At 41.3% G+C, this 18,535-nt stretch overlaps 1 protein-coding gene across 2 annotated transcripts; it reads right to left on the bottom strand.

The window, feature by feature from the left end:
* Positions 1 to 8,593: 8,593 nt before the first annotated feature.
* Positions 8,594 to 17,176, bottom strand: lman2 (lectin, mannose-binding 2). Of its 2 annotated transcripts, none has more exons than XM_061284585.1 (8): positions 16,773 to 17,176; positions 14,659 to 14,777; positions 13,449 to 13,566; positions 12,421 to 12,500; positions 11,267 to 11,428; positions 11,076 to 11,190; positions 10,556 to 10,675; positions 8,594 to 9,901 (listed from the first exon to the last, which is right to left on the bottom strand). In XM_061284585.1, exons 1-8 carry the CDS (start codon positions 16,927 to 16,929, stop codon positions 9,741 to 9,743), a joined length of 1,032 nt encoding a protein of 343 aa, XP_061140569.1. In that variant the 5' UTR covers positions 16,930 to 17,176; the 3' UTR covers positions 8,594 to 9,740. The 2 variants fall into 2 exon arrangements, with proteins under 2 accessions (XP_061140569.1, XP_061140560.1); XM_061284576.1 differs by lacking the exon at positions 12,421 to 12,500 and adding an exon at positions 12,553 to 12,635.
* Between the last annotated feature and the right edge of the window lie 1,359 nt (positions 17,177 to 18,535).

The raw sequence follows: 18,535 nt of genomic DNA on the forward strand, positions 1-18,535 counted from the left end.
CTGGACGTCTGTTGACCTTTTTTTTCCCCTCACATTTGAATGATGTGTGAAAAGTATCAGTAATTCTACTCGAATAAAGTTTGGGAGTCACCGTTTTTTTTTTCTGTGAGCATCTGTAACCAACTGAAGATGATTTGAGTTTTTCTTTGCAATTCTAGACTGAAATATTTGCATTTAGCAGAAGTACACAAAGAAGGTGATAATAAAACTAAGGCAGCACATGGTGACACACAGACAAATGGTCAAAAATGAACGGGAGAAGATTCCGCCACGAAAGTAAAACAAGAAGAGAGGAACTGGATAGAACGCATACTGCAAGACTCCGAGGTGGACGGAGGGATAAGCGAGGAGGAGGTGGGACGATGGTGGTGGTGGGCTCCAGAAATAAATCTCAACAGAAGGTGGGCAGGGAGCCAAGGCAGTAGGTGAACCTGAGCAGAAAAGAGCCTAGAGGAAGTAAAAATCCTGATAGATCCCAAGCTGTTTGCTTTGCACTGTCACTGCCTTTACCTTCACCTTGTACAGTAGCTCCTGGTGATGCTAAGCTAACACTGGTAATTGATTACAAATGTATTTACTTAAGTTAAAGTTAAGTTAAAGTCCCAATGATCGTCACGCACACATCTGGGTGTGGTGAGATTTGTCCTCTGCATTTAACCCATCCCCGTGTGATTTAGATCCATCCCCTGGGGGAGAGAGGAGCTGGTGACCTAACCCCCAATTCCAACCCTTAATGCTGAGTGCCAAGCAGGGAGGCAATGGGGACCATTTTTATAGTCTTTGGTATGACCAGGGTCTGAACCCGCTACCTTCCAGTCTCAGGGCGGACACTCTCCCACTAGACCACTGAGCTGGTGTAATACAAATAATGCATCTTTGTTCCTCTATCTCACAGGTGTCAAACACAAGGCCAGGGGGGCAGATACGGCCCACCACGTCATTTTGAGTGGCCCGCGAAGACAAATTGTGCATCAAATTCGTGTGTCATTACTAGAATTGCAAATTCTCTTCACTTTTAATAATACTAGCTATTTTTTAAAATATTTGACCAGTTTTTACTCGATTTATTTGTCAGTTTGTTTTGTAGCTTTTACTGTATATAATATGAGGTGCTCATACATTTATTTGGGTTGACAGTCATAATGGCCCTCGGAAAGAAGCTATGACTACAATGCGGCCCGTGAAAAATATGAGTTTGACACCCCTGTTCTATCTGCACCAGTGCCATTGTGTCCTGTCCAAAAATTGCTTACATACCACCAGAGCGATCAAACCAATACCATTCTACCTGAGAATGGAATTGATTACATTCCACTCTGGGATGAAAAGAAAACTGAAGCAGGCGCCCGCAGAGAGGGAACAGCGAGCGTCTCGTCACCCGATCCGTCGGCGTTCCACCCCGCCGCTTGCCTGAAGATGCACAGATAATGAAAGGAAAAGCGGCAGAATTGGTCGCAGACCCCCGTGGGGACTAAGCGGTACAGAAAATGGATGGATGGATGGGTTGTGCAAAATTGTGTTTGCATTGAGTGGTTGATGACTATATCAGCGGGCCATTAAGAAACAAGCTCCCAAAGGGATAGATGTTTTCTCTTGTTTATGTTTGTAGTAGGTCAAGTAAGAGACCAGTGTTGGATTTTTATTATTTTTGGTCAATTACTGACAGGAATTATGAGCTCACCTGTTTAGCCATGTAGACTGTGTCTCTCTCTGACATTGATTTTAAAGGGAACGGAAGGAACCGCTTACTTTTTTCAGGAAACAAGTGTTCATACCCACAACGGCATAAATTCCAATTTCTCACTGCGTGTGTCTGCTAAAATATCAATAGAAAGAAAACAAAATTGAACCAAACAAGTGCGGTGTAATCATAACTCAGCGACTCGTGATGTAAATCAGATCACAACAATAATGCAAACAAATCTGTGGGATTTTCGACCCTATTATCCCGCAGTTTGCTTTAAATATTTTCATTTTTTCATGTTTATATTTGTTTGGTTTGACAATAAACTTCCACGGTGAGAGGGATTAAACAGCTCCTTTAAATGGAAGCATCAGTGCTTATTGTGCAGTGAGCTGGATTGGGTTTCCTACCACCACACAGTGCTCATATGTTTGTGATCGCAAGTCAAGGCAGATAATTGCTCAAATGATAGTGACTTTGTTTTTAACTGCAAGGAAGTTCTCTTGCAGCCGACAAAGATTTTTGTCATTTGATGTTTCCTACTACATCACGGCACATTTTAGGAGGTGATCTCAGTAGGCCTGGTGCCTTATTAGTTCAAGGTCAGTGTCAAGAGCTGGCAAACATAACTTTTTCAAAAGATTAAGGATTGTGGGATAAGAATGCATTCAAAATGGAAGTACACACCAAGATAAAAATTTTGTGCTATGGTTTCCCGACGCATTCTGAAAATTAGAGTGCTTTGATTCATGCACAACAGAGCATAATAGCAAATACAGTACCGTGTCTGTCAATTATAAATGTTTACTCAATTTTGAATGTCTTTAGGGGCGCAACATGGTGCTTTGTGTTTTGGATTTGTAAGAATAATTAATTGCCTTTCTTTAATGAAACAAAAGAAAACAACAAGATTACAATTCATTGGAGTGGCTCTTTTAAACAAAACTATTATGCAGACAGACGTGCTCAAGTGAAAAAGACTTAACGAGGTGAAGTGAATGCTGCAATGTGGAGAGATTAGAGGAAAGAGAAAAAGTGAATGAAGACAACCAGAAGAGCGAATGAACGTCGGCGTCACGCCAAGCTGCAAAAGCCGTGTTGACAAAATAATGAAAAGCTGCGGGACAACAGGGCCGAAACTCCCCCTCCACATTTAAAGCTTAATTGGTGGAACAACACTCTGAATACTAGTGTATACCAGAAAAAGAAACTTCGAATGAGAGAGCATCACACTCTCAAATGAAAAAAACAACTCCACAGACAACTATAAAACTGTGGTGTGTGTGTGTGTGCATTGTGAAAGACAGATGGTACATGAAGCAGGAGGTAGGATATGCTAGTCCAATTTTGTGTGTGTGTGTGTGTGTGTGTGTGTGCGCGCGAGCTAACAGCGTGTCACAGGAAACTAACGCATGTGCAGGATTGATTTTTGAGTTTGCCTGTATGCCCCTATGAGCCACAGTGCCTGTTACTTTTTGCGAGGGGGTCATCTTCTAATCAGGGTTGTCTTATATTCGGGCCAATACGGTAAGTGGCTTTGGCTTGCCAGGCTAGCATTGCGCAACTTCATGGTGCCAAAGGGAGACACACCAGAAGGAGCAACACAATGAGTTGGATATCACCATTCAATTGTGATACTGCTGAATTCTTTACATTCTATGTAACCATGTTATTATTCCATTTGTCAGTTTAATAAGGGACAGTTTTGTATTCAATAAGGAACTATGATTTGAGACCAGTGTTTGCATTTAAAAGAGTAGTAAAAGAACAAATTCTGTGCCTGCTCTGTGCCCTGTGCAGCTTTGGGACTCTCCGACCACCTTCTAGTTCATCTGATCCCAACCTACTGGGAGAAATTAAACACTTCTAAGCCTGTGGTGAGGACAGTGAGGGAATGGACAGTGGAGTCAAAGTAGGACCTCCAAGCCTGCTTTGACTGCACCGATTGGGGTGTTTTTAAGGCTGCAGCTTCAGACCTGCATGAACTCACCGATACTGTGACATCATGCATCAGCTTTTGTGAGGACTTGTGAGTGCTGACTAATACCTTCTGCACGTACAACAACAAACCGTGGTTTACACCAAACCTCAGGATGCTGCGCAAAGCCAAGGAGGAGGCCTACAGGAGTGAGGGCCGTGACCTGTTCAGGCAGGCCAGGAACACATTGACCTGAGAGATCAGGAAAGCTAAGAAGAGCTTTGGGCAGAGTTTGGAGCGACACTTCTCAGCCAATCCTGAGCCCTCATCAGAGTGGAAAGGCCTGCAGAGCATCACGGGCTTCAAGAGACCAACCCCCTGTCCTGTGGAGAACCAAAGGCTTGCAAACCAGAAAAACAGGTTTCACTGCAGGTTTGAACGGTCCAGCCACACAACAGGACCTCCTGCATCACAATCAACTTCCACACCTCCTCCCACAAAAGCTCCACCATCATACCGGTGGCCAAGAAGCCCGCCATCACAGGATTGAATGATTACAGACCTGTCGCCCTGACATCTGTGGTCATGAAATCCTATGAGAGGCTAGTGTTGGGCCACCTGAAGGACATCACGGGCCCCCTGCTCGACCCACTGCAGTTTGCCTACCGGGCAAACAGATCCGTGGATGATGCGGTTAACATGGGGCTGCACTACATCCTGCGCCACCTAGACACCCCAGGGACGTACGCCAGGATCCTGTTTGTGGACTTCAGCTCAGCGTTCTACACCATCGTTCCCGACATCCTCCACCAGAAGCTCATCCAGCTCGCGGTGCTTGCCTCCACCTGTCAGTGGATCACCAGCTTCCTGACCAATAGGAGACAGCAAGTGAGGCTGGGGACCATCACATCCGACACCCGGACCACCAGAACTGGCGCCCCCCAGGGGTGTGTACTCTTTCCACTGCTCTTCTCTCTCTACACGAACGATTGCTCTTCAGGAGACCCTTCTGTGAAGTTCATGAAGTATGCGGACGAAACCACTCTCACCGGACTGATCCGGGACAGTGACGAGACTACGTACAGACAGGGGGTGGAGCGCTGTACGCCAAAACCAGCTGACAAAGAGACAGCCTCTTCCCCCAGGCTGTCGTTCTGATGAACTCACATCACTCAGAGTCTCAGAGACATCAGTGGGCAATAACATCCTGCTCTTGCCACCTAAATGTTGTTAGTCACCTGAATGTTGGCAGTCACTGAAATGTTGTACAGAGGCTGAGAAGGAGTCAACTTCCTTGTTTGGCATGCACAAACTTGGCCAATAAAGCTGATTCTGATTCTGAAATTGAACTGAATTCTCAAGAAGCACTCTACAGTATACAGTGTTGGTGGAAAGAAGGTCAGAAGAAAACTAGGTTACACTTTAAATTACACTCAGTTGTAAGAACAAGTAGGACGATGACACAAGCTGATACAAAAGCCCAAGAAATAACAATTCAATGGTCGTCCTCGACACCCACCACCACCTCATCCTCCATTCCGAGGTGATGTTGCGTAGTGACCTTGACACTTCTGGTATTGGTTTTGTTTTCCCAGCATGCTTTCTGCTACAAAACCACGCTGAGCTCTGGGCGTGGCATTACATCAGTCCACAGTGTTTTAGATGTTTCCATTCTTCAACACATTTGATTGAAATGATCAGGATCATTATCATGCTTGCAGAGAATTTGCTGATGAGCTGCTCATTTGAGTCAGATGACCCCTACATTAGCGACTCACTCGTGTGTATGTTGTTATGGTCAGAGAGGTTTAATGGCCATTTCAACGGGGACAGCATGTTGGTTTCCCCAAGTACAAAAAAGTTTAGTAAAAAAAAAACAGAAACACATAACTTTGATTGCTAACACACTTATTGGTGATTAGGTTCAAGCTCATGTTTAATGTGTGACCCGTTGTGCAAATGAGATTTATATCACTATGAAATGCTAATTCTTCATTAAAATACTCATTACAAGAACCTTGTAGTGTTCTGATTGGGGAGTGCTGAAGCAGATTAATATAATTCCTATTCATTTTCATTGGAAAAATATGATTTGAGATTGAGTTGTGATTGTTCTATACTTACAAACGCCGATACTTACAAACTTTTAGAGATACGAACTGGAGCCTGGCGATTGTATTATATCCACTTACGAACCAAATTTCGACTTCTGAACCGGCGCCCCCAAACTTGATCAAATATAAAGGGAACACAAGACAAACTGAAGACAAACCCAAGAGAGAGTGAATGTGCCACCACTCAGACGGCCCTACCCATTACTGCCAGGGGAAACCTCCCACAACAGGCAGGGGAGGGCCGTGTCAGAGGTCAACAACAAAGTTTTGGTCATAAAGGTTTGAAAAACCAACAATAAAACAGTTGTTTTGGTTTTCTGTGTGTTTTACACAGTAATAGATAGTCCGGCACGCATCATTTGCTTTTACAAATTTTGATTCCTATGTGAAACGTTGCTTCTTCTTAAAACGTTTCTACTTACAAACCCGAACGTGGAAAGAATTAAGTTACCAGATACTACTATACATTACAACATCACAATGCTATATTCTTCTTCTTTTTTTGGCCAATTAAAAGTGACTGTATCTGCAAATTAGTTTGGAGTCAGTGAGCTGCAAGTGGTCTCTGATCTCGGATCTCCCTGATTTGTTAATGTGTCACGTACGTTGCTCTTTTTACTCCTTCCTTTTCAGACTCAGTGATTAAACGTCTTTGAAGGCGGCTAATCGAGTTGGTGCCGTTATTTTGCGGTGAACAAAAGTCCTTTTCCTTCCCACGGGCGCTAGCTCCTTGCCACCTGAGCTGATGCTAATTTCATGGTGCGCAAAAGGCTTTGCCATTGTTATCTGATTAACACGTCTGATTGCAGGATTTGGAGTGAAGCTCTGCCTCAATTGTTGACAGGTACATAGCCACTGTTACTCTGGGGAAAAAAACAAGCAGATGACACATTCAACAAATGATAAGCTTGATGCCTTTTTATCTTCTGCTTGCTCTTGCATTTAAACATTATTTCTCAGATTAAATTCCTGTGTTGGCAAAGCTGCTTATTCCTTGCCGTGCACCTCAATCGTCAATAAACCACAATTTCTACATGCTGACACTATTCAAAGCATCATAATACACACAATTTTTCAACTGGAGGGAACAAAACTAAAATGTGTCATTGTAGCAATCTGGAGCCATGATGCATCAACCAAGAATTGATCTGATCGCAATGTGTATTCAAGGTAAGACTAGCCCAAAAATAAAGTGGAGTTATTTGTGAATGACATTTTTAATCAGTTGTTTTTATTTTGGTAGTGTGTGGTATGTATGTAGTGCAGGCGTTGTCCAAAACATTTTGAAAAGGCAAAGCTCTTTATTTACCGCTCAATCTATGTTCTTACCCTCACTTATGGTCACAAGCTATGGGTCTTGACCGAAAGAACGAGATCCCGGATGGAAGCGACCAAAATGAGTTTCCTCTGCAGGGCATCTGGGGTCTCTCTTAGAGATAGGACGAGAAGCTTAGTGAACCACGAACGTGGCTGACCCAAGAAACACTAGAGAAATAATATGTCTCTTGACTGGCCTGGAAACTGGGATCTCTCAGAAGAATTGTGGCTGGGGAGAGGGAAGCCTGGGCTCTACCCAGATTAAGGTAATTGTGGCATTGTTTGTCAGGATTGGAGAAAAAAAAAATAGTGACACAAAATGAAACATTACCAGATGTTGAGTATTTTTTTCGGTGATTGTGATCAGGGTTAGGATTTTAATGTTTTAACCAACCAACCAACCAACCAACCAACCAACCAACCAACCAACCAACCAACCAACCAACCAACCAACCAACCAAGCGTTGTCGAGCCTTGTCTATTCAACAATAAATAAATAAAAAGCTGTAAGTTTTAATCAAAACATTCTAAACTTTAAAAATACGTATCTGATTAGCAAACGTAGCGTCGCTAAACAGATTGGTTGTCTCAAATTCTTTTGGGAGACTAGACAGTCCGTACTGCCTCTGTATGTTTGCATACGTTTTTTTACAGTGTATTAGCACCCTCTTCTGGTGCAAATTGGAAACTACAGCCAGTTTCTGACACTATTTCTGTGTTAAGTATTTCTTGCTCTCTGCTTTTTGAGTATAGAAAAACGCGCACGCACGTCAAGCCTCAGTTGACATGACTGACGGCTGCTTGTCCCGCCTCCTCGAGGGACCTGCGCTGATGGACAGAATCGTGTGGGAAGCACGCGACTTTTAGAATTTCTACTTTATATGCATTTAGTCCAAACAGACAGAAGACTAGTAATAAAAGTACCTCTGCGTCCTACAGTTATGATAAATTGCACATCTCTGCAAAAGAGTGTGTCTGTGCCCGCTCTACTGAGAACAGAAGATCCTGATTGGCCATGATGTTTGAACATGCCAATTAAGAATGTTGTGCATTTCTGTATTGATAACGATGATCAAAAAGATGCTTTAAAATTAGAATAATAGTCTTACAGTTTGAATCGGATGCATTAATGTTAATACATGACACAAACAGGGTAAGGAGTAGAAAAACTACTACCGTAATTTTTGGACTACAAGTCGCGTTTTTTTTCATAGTTTGGGGGGGGGGGCGACTTATACTCAGGAGCGACTTATATACGTATATATGTTTTTTTTTTTCACTTTTGGGGCATTTTATGGCTGGTGCGACTTATACTCCGGTGCGACTTATAGTCCAAAAATTACGGTACTTGTGATCTTCAAAATATTTGAAACAAGACATGACAGCTGTCTGTGAAGCGAGCCAGGTAACGGTGGGAAGAACACCGTCATATCATTCAGTGGAGTTATCAGCAAAAAAACAGATGTAAGACAGACTTGTCATTTTAAATATCAACAAAATATGTGCATGCCTTCAACAACAAAGAATTTAAGTTGAACACTCGAAAATAATCACCATACATTGGAACTGTACACCTACATTTGGCCTCACCTGAATTTTATTTTCATGTAAAAGATCCTTGAATGTGAGACAAATGCGTAGTTCTCCAGAAACACTCAAGTAAAACAAACACAAAATACTGGACATGAATTTATGCTTTTTGAGCACATGGAACAACTCTTCCTATGTGTGTTAGTAAAATAGAGACCTACTACATTTAAACAAAACTCAGGATTTCTTCAGTAGGCCTAGTTACAGCAGATCCGATTCATCATCCCATTTCTACAGACCTACAGTATCCGTGTAGGGGCAATTAAACCAATTTATATAGATGCTGCTGTCAAATATTTTATTTCTCACATTCAGTAACCAAACATACAGTACACAGCCACACAATTCAATTTAGTAACACAAACAGGTCATTTTTTTCCTACCAGACATTACATTTAAACATGTTTGCTAAACTTGTTTACACTTTGATAGAAATGCTCGTTTTTTCTTCTGCCATTTTAACGGAGTCAAAATCGGTCACTTGTGAGTCAATTGGAAGAATTTGCGAAAATGCGCAGACTCTTTACTGCTTGTTAAACCCAAGCATTTCAGGTGGAAGACATCAATCATAATGTTTGTGACGCCTTACCCAATTTGAACAATTAAAGCAATGGAATGATGGCCAATTTGGCTCAAAGCAAGGCAATTAATTTTGTTTAGCTTTAACAACATTCATGTTTATGAGGCATTTTAGAAGGCGATCAGAGCATTTCTTCACACATTTTAGAGTGGTTTATGTCCCGGTGAACAATTAAAAGCCGTTTACTCCACCTGATCACATGCTATGGAAAAACGGTTGATTTGGTTCACGGTCAACATCAAAGGTAAACGGCTGAATTTGAGGATATACGAGTTTGAGAAGACCTGTGAATTTCAACAACAAAATAAAAAATGACAGAACCAATGGTTGTGCTGTTTCCATGGTAACCAGGTTGCCATTTAAACAAGCAGTAAAACAGCCCCAACTCAAAAAAAAAAAAGAGCAGTGGTTCCATAGCTGTACATTCTTTTGACAAAAAAAAAAAAAGATTCACATTAAAATGTGCTTCAATAGTTCACCACAAGTTCTCCCTCCACCCAGTGGCTGTTCCTCTGCTCCTCCCGAGGCCTCTTTCTCTCAGTAGAACCTCTTGTTTCGCTCCTGCCGCTTCTGGAAGACCACGGCACCCACCACGCCACACACCACGATGCCCAGCAGTGCACACAGTAGTATCAAGAACACCTTCCAGCCTGTCAATGGCGTGCCACGGAAGTTTCCCGTTGGGTCGTCAATATTGTCTGTGGGGTAAACCATATTGCCCATTAAATAATAAAAACACTATTCCCAATAGTTTTTGCAATTAGTCGACTAATCGGACCATATGCAAATTGCAATACCTGTACAGTATATCACATCAGAAACCAGCTGCTTTAACTGCTCTTGAATTCCTCAAGATGTGTGCAAATGAAAAGCCCATTAAAATGAACTTTGTTTAAAGTGTGCAGCTTGCACCAGCATTGGTTACATAAATGATGATTGTAAACTGCAGGACCAGCTAAGCATCCATGACAAATTTATCCTTTGGGGGCAGTATATGAGATGAATGACGGTGTAACTTAAATTAAAGGTGATACTGTGGCTGTAAAACGTTTTAAAATGGAACCACATACTACGCATAGTTGCACTCAGAACACTATTTAACTATATATGCTGTAAATACAAATTTGTTCAAATACTCCATTCTACAGCATCCAAATAACTCATGATCTTTTCACAGTCTATTAGCGTCCTCTATTGGTTAATGGTTGATACCGCAGCCACATAAAGTCAGGAAGCACACCCAAGCGATGGTGAAGAAAAATGGCTAAAAATTGGAAACTATAATTTTGTGACTGTTTTTGAGATTTTATATGGCCAACCCCAACATCACACAGGTGTCCCCACTGACCAACCTTTGGGCGACTTAAGCAGACTGACGCTTGGCTCAATCTTGGTCCAGTCCAGGTTCTCCTCCTCAGGAGTATGCTCTACCATCAGCTGGTACAGCTTCATTGAGATTATGTCATGGTTGTCTACCAGAAGGAGGAAAGACGTTAGACACACCGCCTACTTCATTAGGTACAAAGCAAAACTCTAAGGCTACGTTCCCACTGTAGCCTTCCGTCATGAATGCACAGAACTGTTTGTAGTCTCCGCACATGCTGAGCATGAACGCAAAATCATAACCTTTTTTTTTTTAATATTGCATTACTGTTCATAGCATTGTAACTTCTTTGTTTTGTTGTATTTTGTCTTGTAATAGTAAACATTTTTGTAATGTGAGTTTTTTTCTTTCAATGTTTCTATTAGTTGACTATTTTTCCTCATAATATAAAATATTTATTAGTATACTTTACTGTACCGTGAAAGCATGCTAACTTTACTCTTCTTTTTTCTTTTTTTTTTTTAAATGTTACTGTAAAAGTGACAAACCAGAAAGATCTCCAGTGGCCGCTGAGGCGCCAAAGAAATATCCCGTGGGAAGACGAACGCCTCCGATGTCGATGCAATCCTTCCACTCGTTCTTGTCATCCACGTCCACCATCACCTGCAGGGCGGCGACACCGCATCAAAGCACTAGACTACCATGTTCCACCAGTATAGAGTTGTTAAACAATACATACAGTGAGTCTCCCTTTGGAGTAGCGAATAGCAAGGTAGGTGTCAAACTCTCGGTTTCGGATCTCGGCCGAGCAGCCCCCCAGCTCTGACGAGCGTCCGTCTTTGCCATGATCGTAGCTCACCGAGCCATTGTTCACCATGGCCGAAATGTACGGGAAGGAACGCTGAGGACACCAATAAGCAGACAGAGTTGATTTATTTAAAACTGTGACATATTCAGATTTAAAATTTTTATCGAAAAAGCGAAAATGCTGAGAGATGATGTTGCAACATGAACAAAAATAGCAATGGTTAAAGAAACACGGTAGAACCCAGGAACCATGCAACAAAATCTCTAAGTTGAGTTCATTTAGACACCTGGAAATGGCTGCTTCATATCAAAATAGCCGAATAGCTGTATTTTGTCTTGTGGAGTTTTTTTTGTGGAGTCTTGACTGACATGCTTCCCGAAATTTCATGTTGTTAAGCAAATGACACCGGATTTCCTTTTCTGATGATCATTTTGATAATCGACTAATCAAATATAGTCAAAAACTTTTTCAAATAACTGAATAAGATTTACAAAAAACATTCTATTCAAAGTTTTACTCCTTATACAAAGACAGGACATTATTTCAAATTGATGGTGCAAAAAATGCACTAACATATGATTCAGTGACTGGCTTGGTCTGTAAGATGTCAGAAAATAGACCCCTTTCCATATCTGCAAACAACATTGACTAATCAGGATGCTCGCAAGTTTGGTGCAGAAAGTACATTGGGGTATGTTAATATCGTATGCACACACAATCCAACTAACTGTAAAGAATGGGGGGGGGGGGTCTATAATAAAAAGCAACTGTCAGATAATCACGGGTTTACGGAACAGGAGGAAGATGTTCCAAAGTGGCCCGATGTTGATTTAGTGGAGAAACCTCAAACCTCAAAATAAAGAACTATAACCTACAGCAGACATAACCTGCTCTGGCGCCAGGGGTTTCCAAGCAAGACAAACTGGTTCAGACAGGTCCTATAGCACCTTTGGAAATAACCATTAAGTGGCTGCTTCAAACCAAAAAGGTGGACAAGAATGTAGAATGAGAAGAAAACATGGAATAGCGCTTTAACTTAAAAATGAAACTGGCGACAGCATGCTGACAAGAAGGTCAGCACTCACGTCAGCCGAGTCATCGTTTGAGTACGTATCGATAAAAACCGCCAGGCCGTGGAACATGGCGTGGTCAGAGAAGACAGGTCCTAAGGACAGAGGAGGCGGTCATTGGCAGGGTGGCGTGCAGCGTACACTTACGTCCATGCCTTGCAGGTCGTTGCGGAAGGTGTCCAGAAAGACGGACAGGCCTACAAACTGATCGTGGTTACCAAACACCGAGCCTAAGATGGAGGCAGAGAGAGCGTGACACAGCAGTACGTTTGTGTGGCTACTTCAAAAGCAATGGGGAAGAAGACCTTTTCATGACCACCACAAGAAAGACATGGTTGTAAATGACATTCGTATAACTGGAGCAATTGCGAGCGCCATTTACGATAACGTGACGTCATTCCAGCAAAGAGCGAGCATGTTTTGAAGTGTTTCATGATTATCGCTAGCAATGACCTAGTCTAGTGACCGCAGGTTGGACTTTCTTATGGGTTTCATGGCCAATTCTGGTAGCAGTTATTACTTTGCAGAACAAAGCGGAACAATGGAGCTCAATAACCAGATAATGTCCGTCCGTCCATCTATCCATCCATCTATCCATCCATCCATCCATCCATCCATCCAACCATTTTCTGTACGGCTTAGTCCCCACGGGGGGTCGCGGGTGTGCTGGAGCCTATCCCAGCCGTCAACGGGCAGTAGGTGTTCAATTGAATTCCAAAATTGACAGTGGCGTTTGTGGTCTGTGCATCCACTAAAAGTCAATCAATCTGTATTGAGGAATCTAGCTGGAGAGAACCGAGTATGTGATCACAGTTTATGACTAATTACTGATGACAAGAAATACTGCACAGTAAGTGTAGCAACAATTTGCGACGTGTGGGTGTGGGCACGTATTACAGAAGTGTCACAAAGCATCGGTCACGTGATGCAATGCGCCCGCTATTGCATGCAGGTACGCCAAAATCTAATGAGGCTTTCAAAACGTACCTTCGATCGCTGTAAATAGCAGCTACACAAATTACGAAACCAGCAGCTATGCTTACCTGCATGCAGTCTGTCTTTCGTGTACCAGAAAGCGATGCCGTCACCATGGAGACTCTTCTTGCCCAGTCCATGGATTTTAAAGTGGACGTGCATCTCCCAGTCTTTCAAGTAACACGGCTGCATAAAAAATAAAAACACAAAAAGCCTCACAACCACTGGCCCAACCTTCGCTTTGTTTCATAACAAAACTAGAAACTACTTATAGGGTTGTTTTGAATTATATCAGAAGTTTTAGCTATAAACGCTTGCGCAATATGGATTTTACCATGCATTGTAATCTACTGCTATGTTTCAGAAAAACAAAAAAAACACCTGTTGCTGAATTTAACACTCTTAAATCAGAAAAAATAAATATATGACTACATTCCATATCATATTATTGTAAATACATGTATATATTACTTTTTTACAATTTCAATTCCAATGACGTTGGGAAATTGAGTTAAACATGAATAAAAAAACTGAAAACAAGGATTCGCAAATCACATTTAACACATTCCAAAAAAGCTGGGTCAGGGTCATGTTCATCACTGTGTGACGTCACCTTTTCCGGGGACAACTTTCCATAAAAATTTGGGAACTGAATTCCGTGTTGTCGCTTACATGCAGTGATTTCTCCAAATCCTCTGGACCTTTTAATGGTATTATGAACCGTAGATGAATCCTAAATTCCTTGCCATTGTACATGAAGGTATTTTGTCATGCACATGTTCTCAAAAAAGTGAACCTCGGCTCATCTTTGCCAAATAGAGCAATTTGCCAATTGGAACAATTTGAACATTAAATATCTTGTCTTTGTAGTGTATTCAATTAAATATAAGTAGAAAACATGCTTCACTGTATTCTGTTTTTATGTGTTTAACAAAACATCCTAACTTAGGGTTGTATTATTATTAGCGTTGTTATTATTATTATTAACATGTATTATTATTATTGAAATATATTATATTAATATTTAATATATAATACAATGTATATTATATTAATAATAATATTACTGTTAAAATGTGCCATAGTACAAACAAGGGCTTATTCATAATCAGTGCAGAAAAAAAAATCTACAACACTTTACTCTCATCTCAGTGTGATGTTTTGCCAGTAATTTCACTGATGTTGCATATAGATCTGTCCATCACTTTCTACTTTTTTGGCGTGTTGTACTTGAGAATCCCAGTTTGATTAACTATTAAACAAATAAAGGGTGCTCACGACAGTATTCCAGATGGATCCCTGTCTGCTTCTCTCATCTGGAGTGAGTCGCACGTAGGAGCTGGTCACCAACGTGCTCCCTGAGAAGTCCCACTGGCTGGACGGGCTGTTGCCCACGCCTAATACACAACATACAACTGGTTGGTGAATACAACACAACACATTCTAATAATCACCACGTAGCTGGAAATACGCAGTGTGAGGTTCAGTGTGCTGATTTCAAATATCAACCCTGACTTGAGAGTTGCCTGGTCTCTAGCAGCAAGAAGTAGGCAGACGCTATGTTCAGAACAATGTGTAAAATTGTGGATTCATTTTGATAACAGGGGTGTAAACGTTTTTATACGAGCCTAAAGAAACAACAACGATGCGGCCCAGCCTGACCCCAAACTCTTATCTCCAGTGGCTCCCAGGTAAATTGAGTTTGAGACCCCTGCCTTAGACCTAAAACCACACTTGTTTGAAACTTTAACCCAAACTTGAAACCTCATATAACCATAATTCAGTCAGTCATAAAACTAGTGCAAAGAAACAACTATATGATGTATAAATAATATAAATAATTAAACATGACATCACAACACTGACGCGTGTCACAAAATCAACAATGTCTGTGCCACACTCATGGCTCTCATCACTATTTATGTTTCAAGTGACATTGAGGTTAAATATAAATCAAAACTGTTACTCTGCACAACTTTGCAGATCCAAACACATCATATGTGGTCTATCCAAAGTGTCTCTTTGTTTGATTTATTGATCCCCAGGGGTGGGGAAATTCAGGCCCCAGCAGCATCCATACCACAGAGTGGGTATACAAAAGACACACAGATGGCATGAGCGCAACTCAATAGGCTCTCAAAGAAAGTCAGAAAGTGCTCAAGATAAAAGCCATCAAAGCAAATCAAAGCTGAAGTAACAGCGGCCAACCAGCACCCCTCAATACAAGCAACACCCCAAAACACACAAAATAGCCTCCACGGGGTCCATCGACAGGTGTAAGGGCAGTCCAGTTCAACGGCGCCCAATGGACCGTGGTCGTGAATCAGTAAAAACATCACAAAGCAGGCAAACGCGTGAGCAGCGTCCCGGGCACCCAGTCGGAGCACGTGCAGATGGTCACCACAAGGCTAGCATGGCTAAAGTCCTTGGTTCCGACGAGCACGGGGGAGCGGACTCCCCACAGGGGTTGCGGCTGCAAGGCCAAGGCGAGGGACCCGGTCATCACTGGCCGGATAAGCAGGAAGCTGTCGTAGAGTTACGCCGATCTCGACCGATGATCCCGGTCCCAGGAAGAAGAAAAAATAAATAAAATATCCGATCCGAAGAGATACTGAGGTGCGGTAGAATGCACCAGCATCGCCGAATGGACAAAAAGAAAAAGGAGAAAAGAAGGAAATAAAGAGGAAAAGAGAGAACACTGCTGGGAGGCAGCCACTCACGGCGCCATACCAAGAAAAATGCTTGCTGTTTGGTTCAGTTTTGTAAAATCCTTGTGTGAAGATGTCTAGTCAAATTAGTTTGTGAGTTCACAAATGAAATGATAAACGTTCTCAATAACTTACCATGTTATTAACAGAAGTAGAGGAAGATTATTTATTTTAGCATAAAACAAGTATGTATAGCAGAACTCATATTGCCTCTTGTACAGTCAATCATTTAACATTCATTATAATGGCATTGGGTAAACACAACCACATTCCCTGTTATGAGAGGGTATGTACAACCATGCAACTCTAAAGCAGTTGAGTATTACAACCATGCAACTCTATACCAGTACGTTCATTCTCAAAAGCCTTTTCCCCTCAATTGAGTTGTCCGGGTTATTGGTCAGGTTAATGATGGAAGTAATTAAGTACTTTTACAAGGGTATGTAGATTTCTTTGATTCCACAGTCTTCAGTTCATTTCCTTTGACTACCTTCACAGCGCTATTAACATTTACACAATGAGTACAAAAACAACAACCGCGTAAACACTTATTATGCAAGTAGCAGTTGGAGAAGATACACTCCCGAATAAAGCATATCAGAGGCAGAAAAAAACAACGTTTAAAACTATGTCTGGAGTTGTGAAGGAAAGCAAGCAAGTGAGGTAAAGTTCATGTCTTCCTACCTTGGTAAGGTTTCATCAACGAGTGTTCTCGTTTAAGGTGCTCTGCGTTGCCATCCGTAATGTCGCCGCACACTGCCTTTAACACGAACGCGAGAAGGAGACACTTACAGCTCGCAATGGTCCGAAAATTTGCCATGTTGCACCACAAAACTAACATAAAAAGTAAGAATAATACTCTTCAAATACGGGAATTGCAAACTCTGTGAAGAAGCTGGTACGTCCGCTATTATCTTCCGGAAAGAAACTACCAACAAGCGAAAAGTCCTCTCGTATCATTCCGATCAAAGCGATGACATTTTATTTTTATTTTATGTTCGTATTGACCCAACCATCTACTTGATTTTCAAATTTCAAGATTCAAGACCACTTGAGATGGAACCAGTGTTTTGCTAGAACGAATGTCCAACTTTGTGTGTTTCTGTACAGTACACGTTTTTCAGGGCACTATGGGCCAGGGCCAATCAGAGACAAGCACATCGCAATATAAACCAATCAGTGAGAGCCTGTATTTCAAGATTACGCCACTAGATAGTAGTAGATAACAGAAGGGAAATTAAATTGACGGCTCGGAACGAGGACGATTTATTCTTCACTTTGATATTCTCAAATTGCGATAATATTGTGATCAGTAATAATCAGTTTTATAATTATAGCCCTTACTTGAAAACCCAACCCCTGAGACCGTTTAGAGTCTAAACCCAGACTTGAAACCCTAATTTGAACCCCCAACCCAGAACCTTAACCTTGTTTTAAAGTACCTATTCCAGTCTTGGAATTCATTTATCGTGGCTAAAAAACATAATTTAAAACGTTAACCTTGAAACTCTTAATCAGGCTTGCAAGTCTAATTTCAAACCCAAATTTGAAACCCTAACTTGTGTTTTTGAACCCTAATCCTTCATTGAAGTCCAAATTTGAAATCCAAACACTTGCTTGAAAATCCACTAGTTTGAAACCCCAATTCAAAACTTTGAAGCTGCTTGTAACCTTACCCAAAAAACCTGAGTATTTTAAAAATATATATACATTGAAAGCCTCTCTTTTTATCTGTAACCTTGTCTTCAGACCCCTACTTTGAAACCCTAGCCGTTTTATGAAACCCTAACCAAGGTTTGAAACCCTACTTTTAAAAAAAAAAGTGTCAAATTTATAATCCTTTAAATTACTGGTTACATTTTGAGTGCTTGAAACTTGCATATTTACTTTAAACCCAAACTTGAAATCCTAGCTATTGTTTTAAACTCGAATCTTCAAAGTCTTATTTGATGAAACTCAAACCCTAATTTGAAACCAGAACCCCTGTCTGAAATCATAATTCAAATACCCTATTGTAAATTTCACTTGAAACCAGTGGCAGTTCCTTGGGTTCCTGTTATTGTCCATCTAGTAAGTGAGGCCATAGCGGTCAGTAAATATCATCCCATCAGTCAGAGTAAACTTTTTAAATTAACATCTGTGATCGTGGAGAGTGAGTTTAAAAAACAACAGCAACATAATAACTAACATCCAGCTGCTCACAGAGTTCTCTGATGGATGGTCTCATCGAATTGCTGTTGAACCGACATCCTGTTATTGACAGTTTGTGCACCAGTAGTTCTCAGAATGTAAGTAACTAGAGGAAACACCTGCTGACAGACCGATTGAATGTTCAACAATAATATGCTATCAATGATGCATTTGTAATCACTATTTATAGCTGTTGTTTTTAGAAGAGATCAAATCAATTGTGTGACACAAACAATGCAAACGTGCTGGAAATTCTT

The sequence above is a fragment of the Syngnathus typhle genome, linkage group LG1, assembly GCF_033458585.1.
Source record: "Syngnathus typhle isolate RoL2023-S1 ecotype Sweden linkage group LG1, RoL_Styp_1.0, whole genome shotgun sequence".
Classification (NCBI taxonomy): Eukaryota; Metazoa; Chordata; class Actinopteri; order Syngnathiformes; family Syngnathidae; genus Syngnathus; species Syngnathus typhle.

Coding starts and splice junctions, on each gene's coding strand:
- lman2 (XM_061284576.1), bottom strand. CDS start 16,929: ATGTTAGTTTTGTGGTGCAACATGGCAAATTTTCGGACCATTGCGAGC. Junction 13,567..14,658: donor GATCCATCTGGAATACTGTC/GTGAGCACCCTT, acceptor TTTTTTATGCAG/CCGTGTTACTTGAAAGACTG. Junction 11,429..12,552: donor ACGACCTGCAAGGCATGGAC/GTAAGTGTACGC, acceptor TGGTGTCCTCAG/CGTTCCTTCCCGTACATTTC.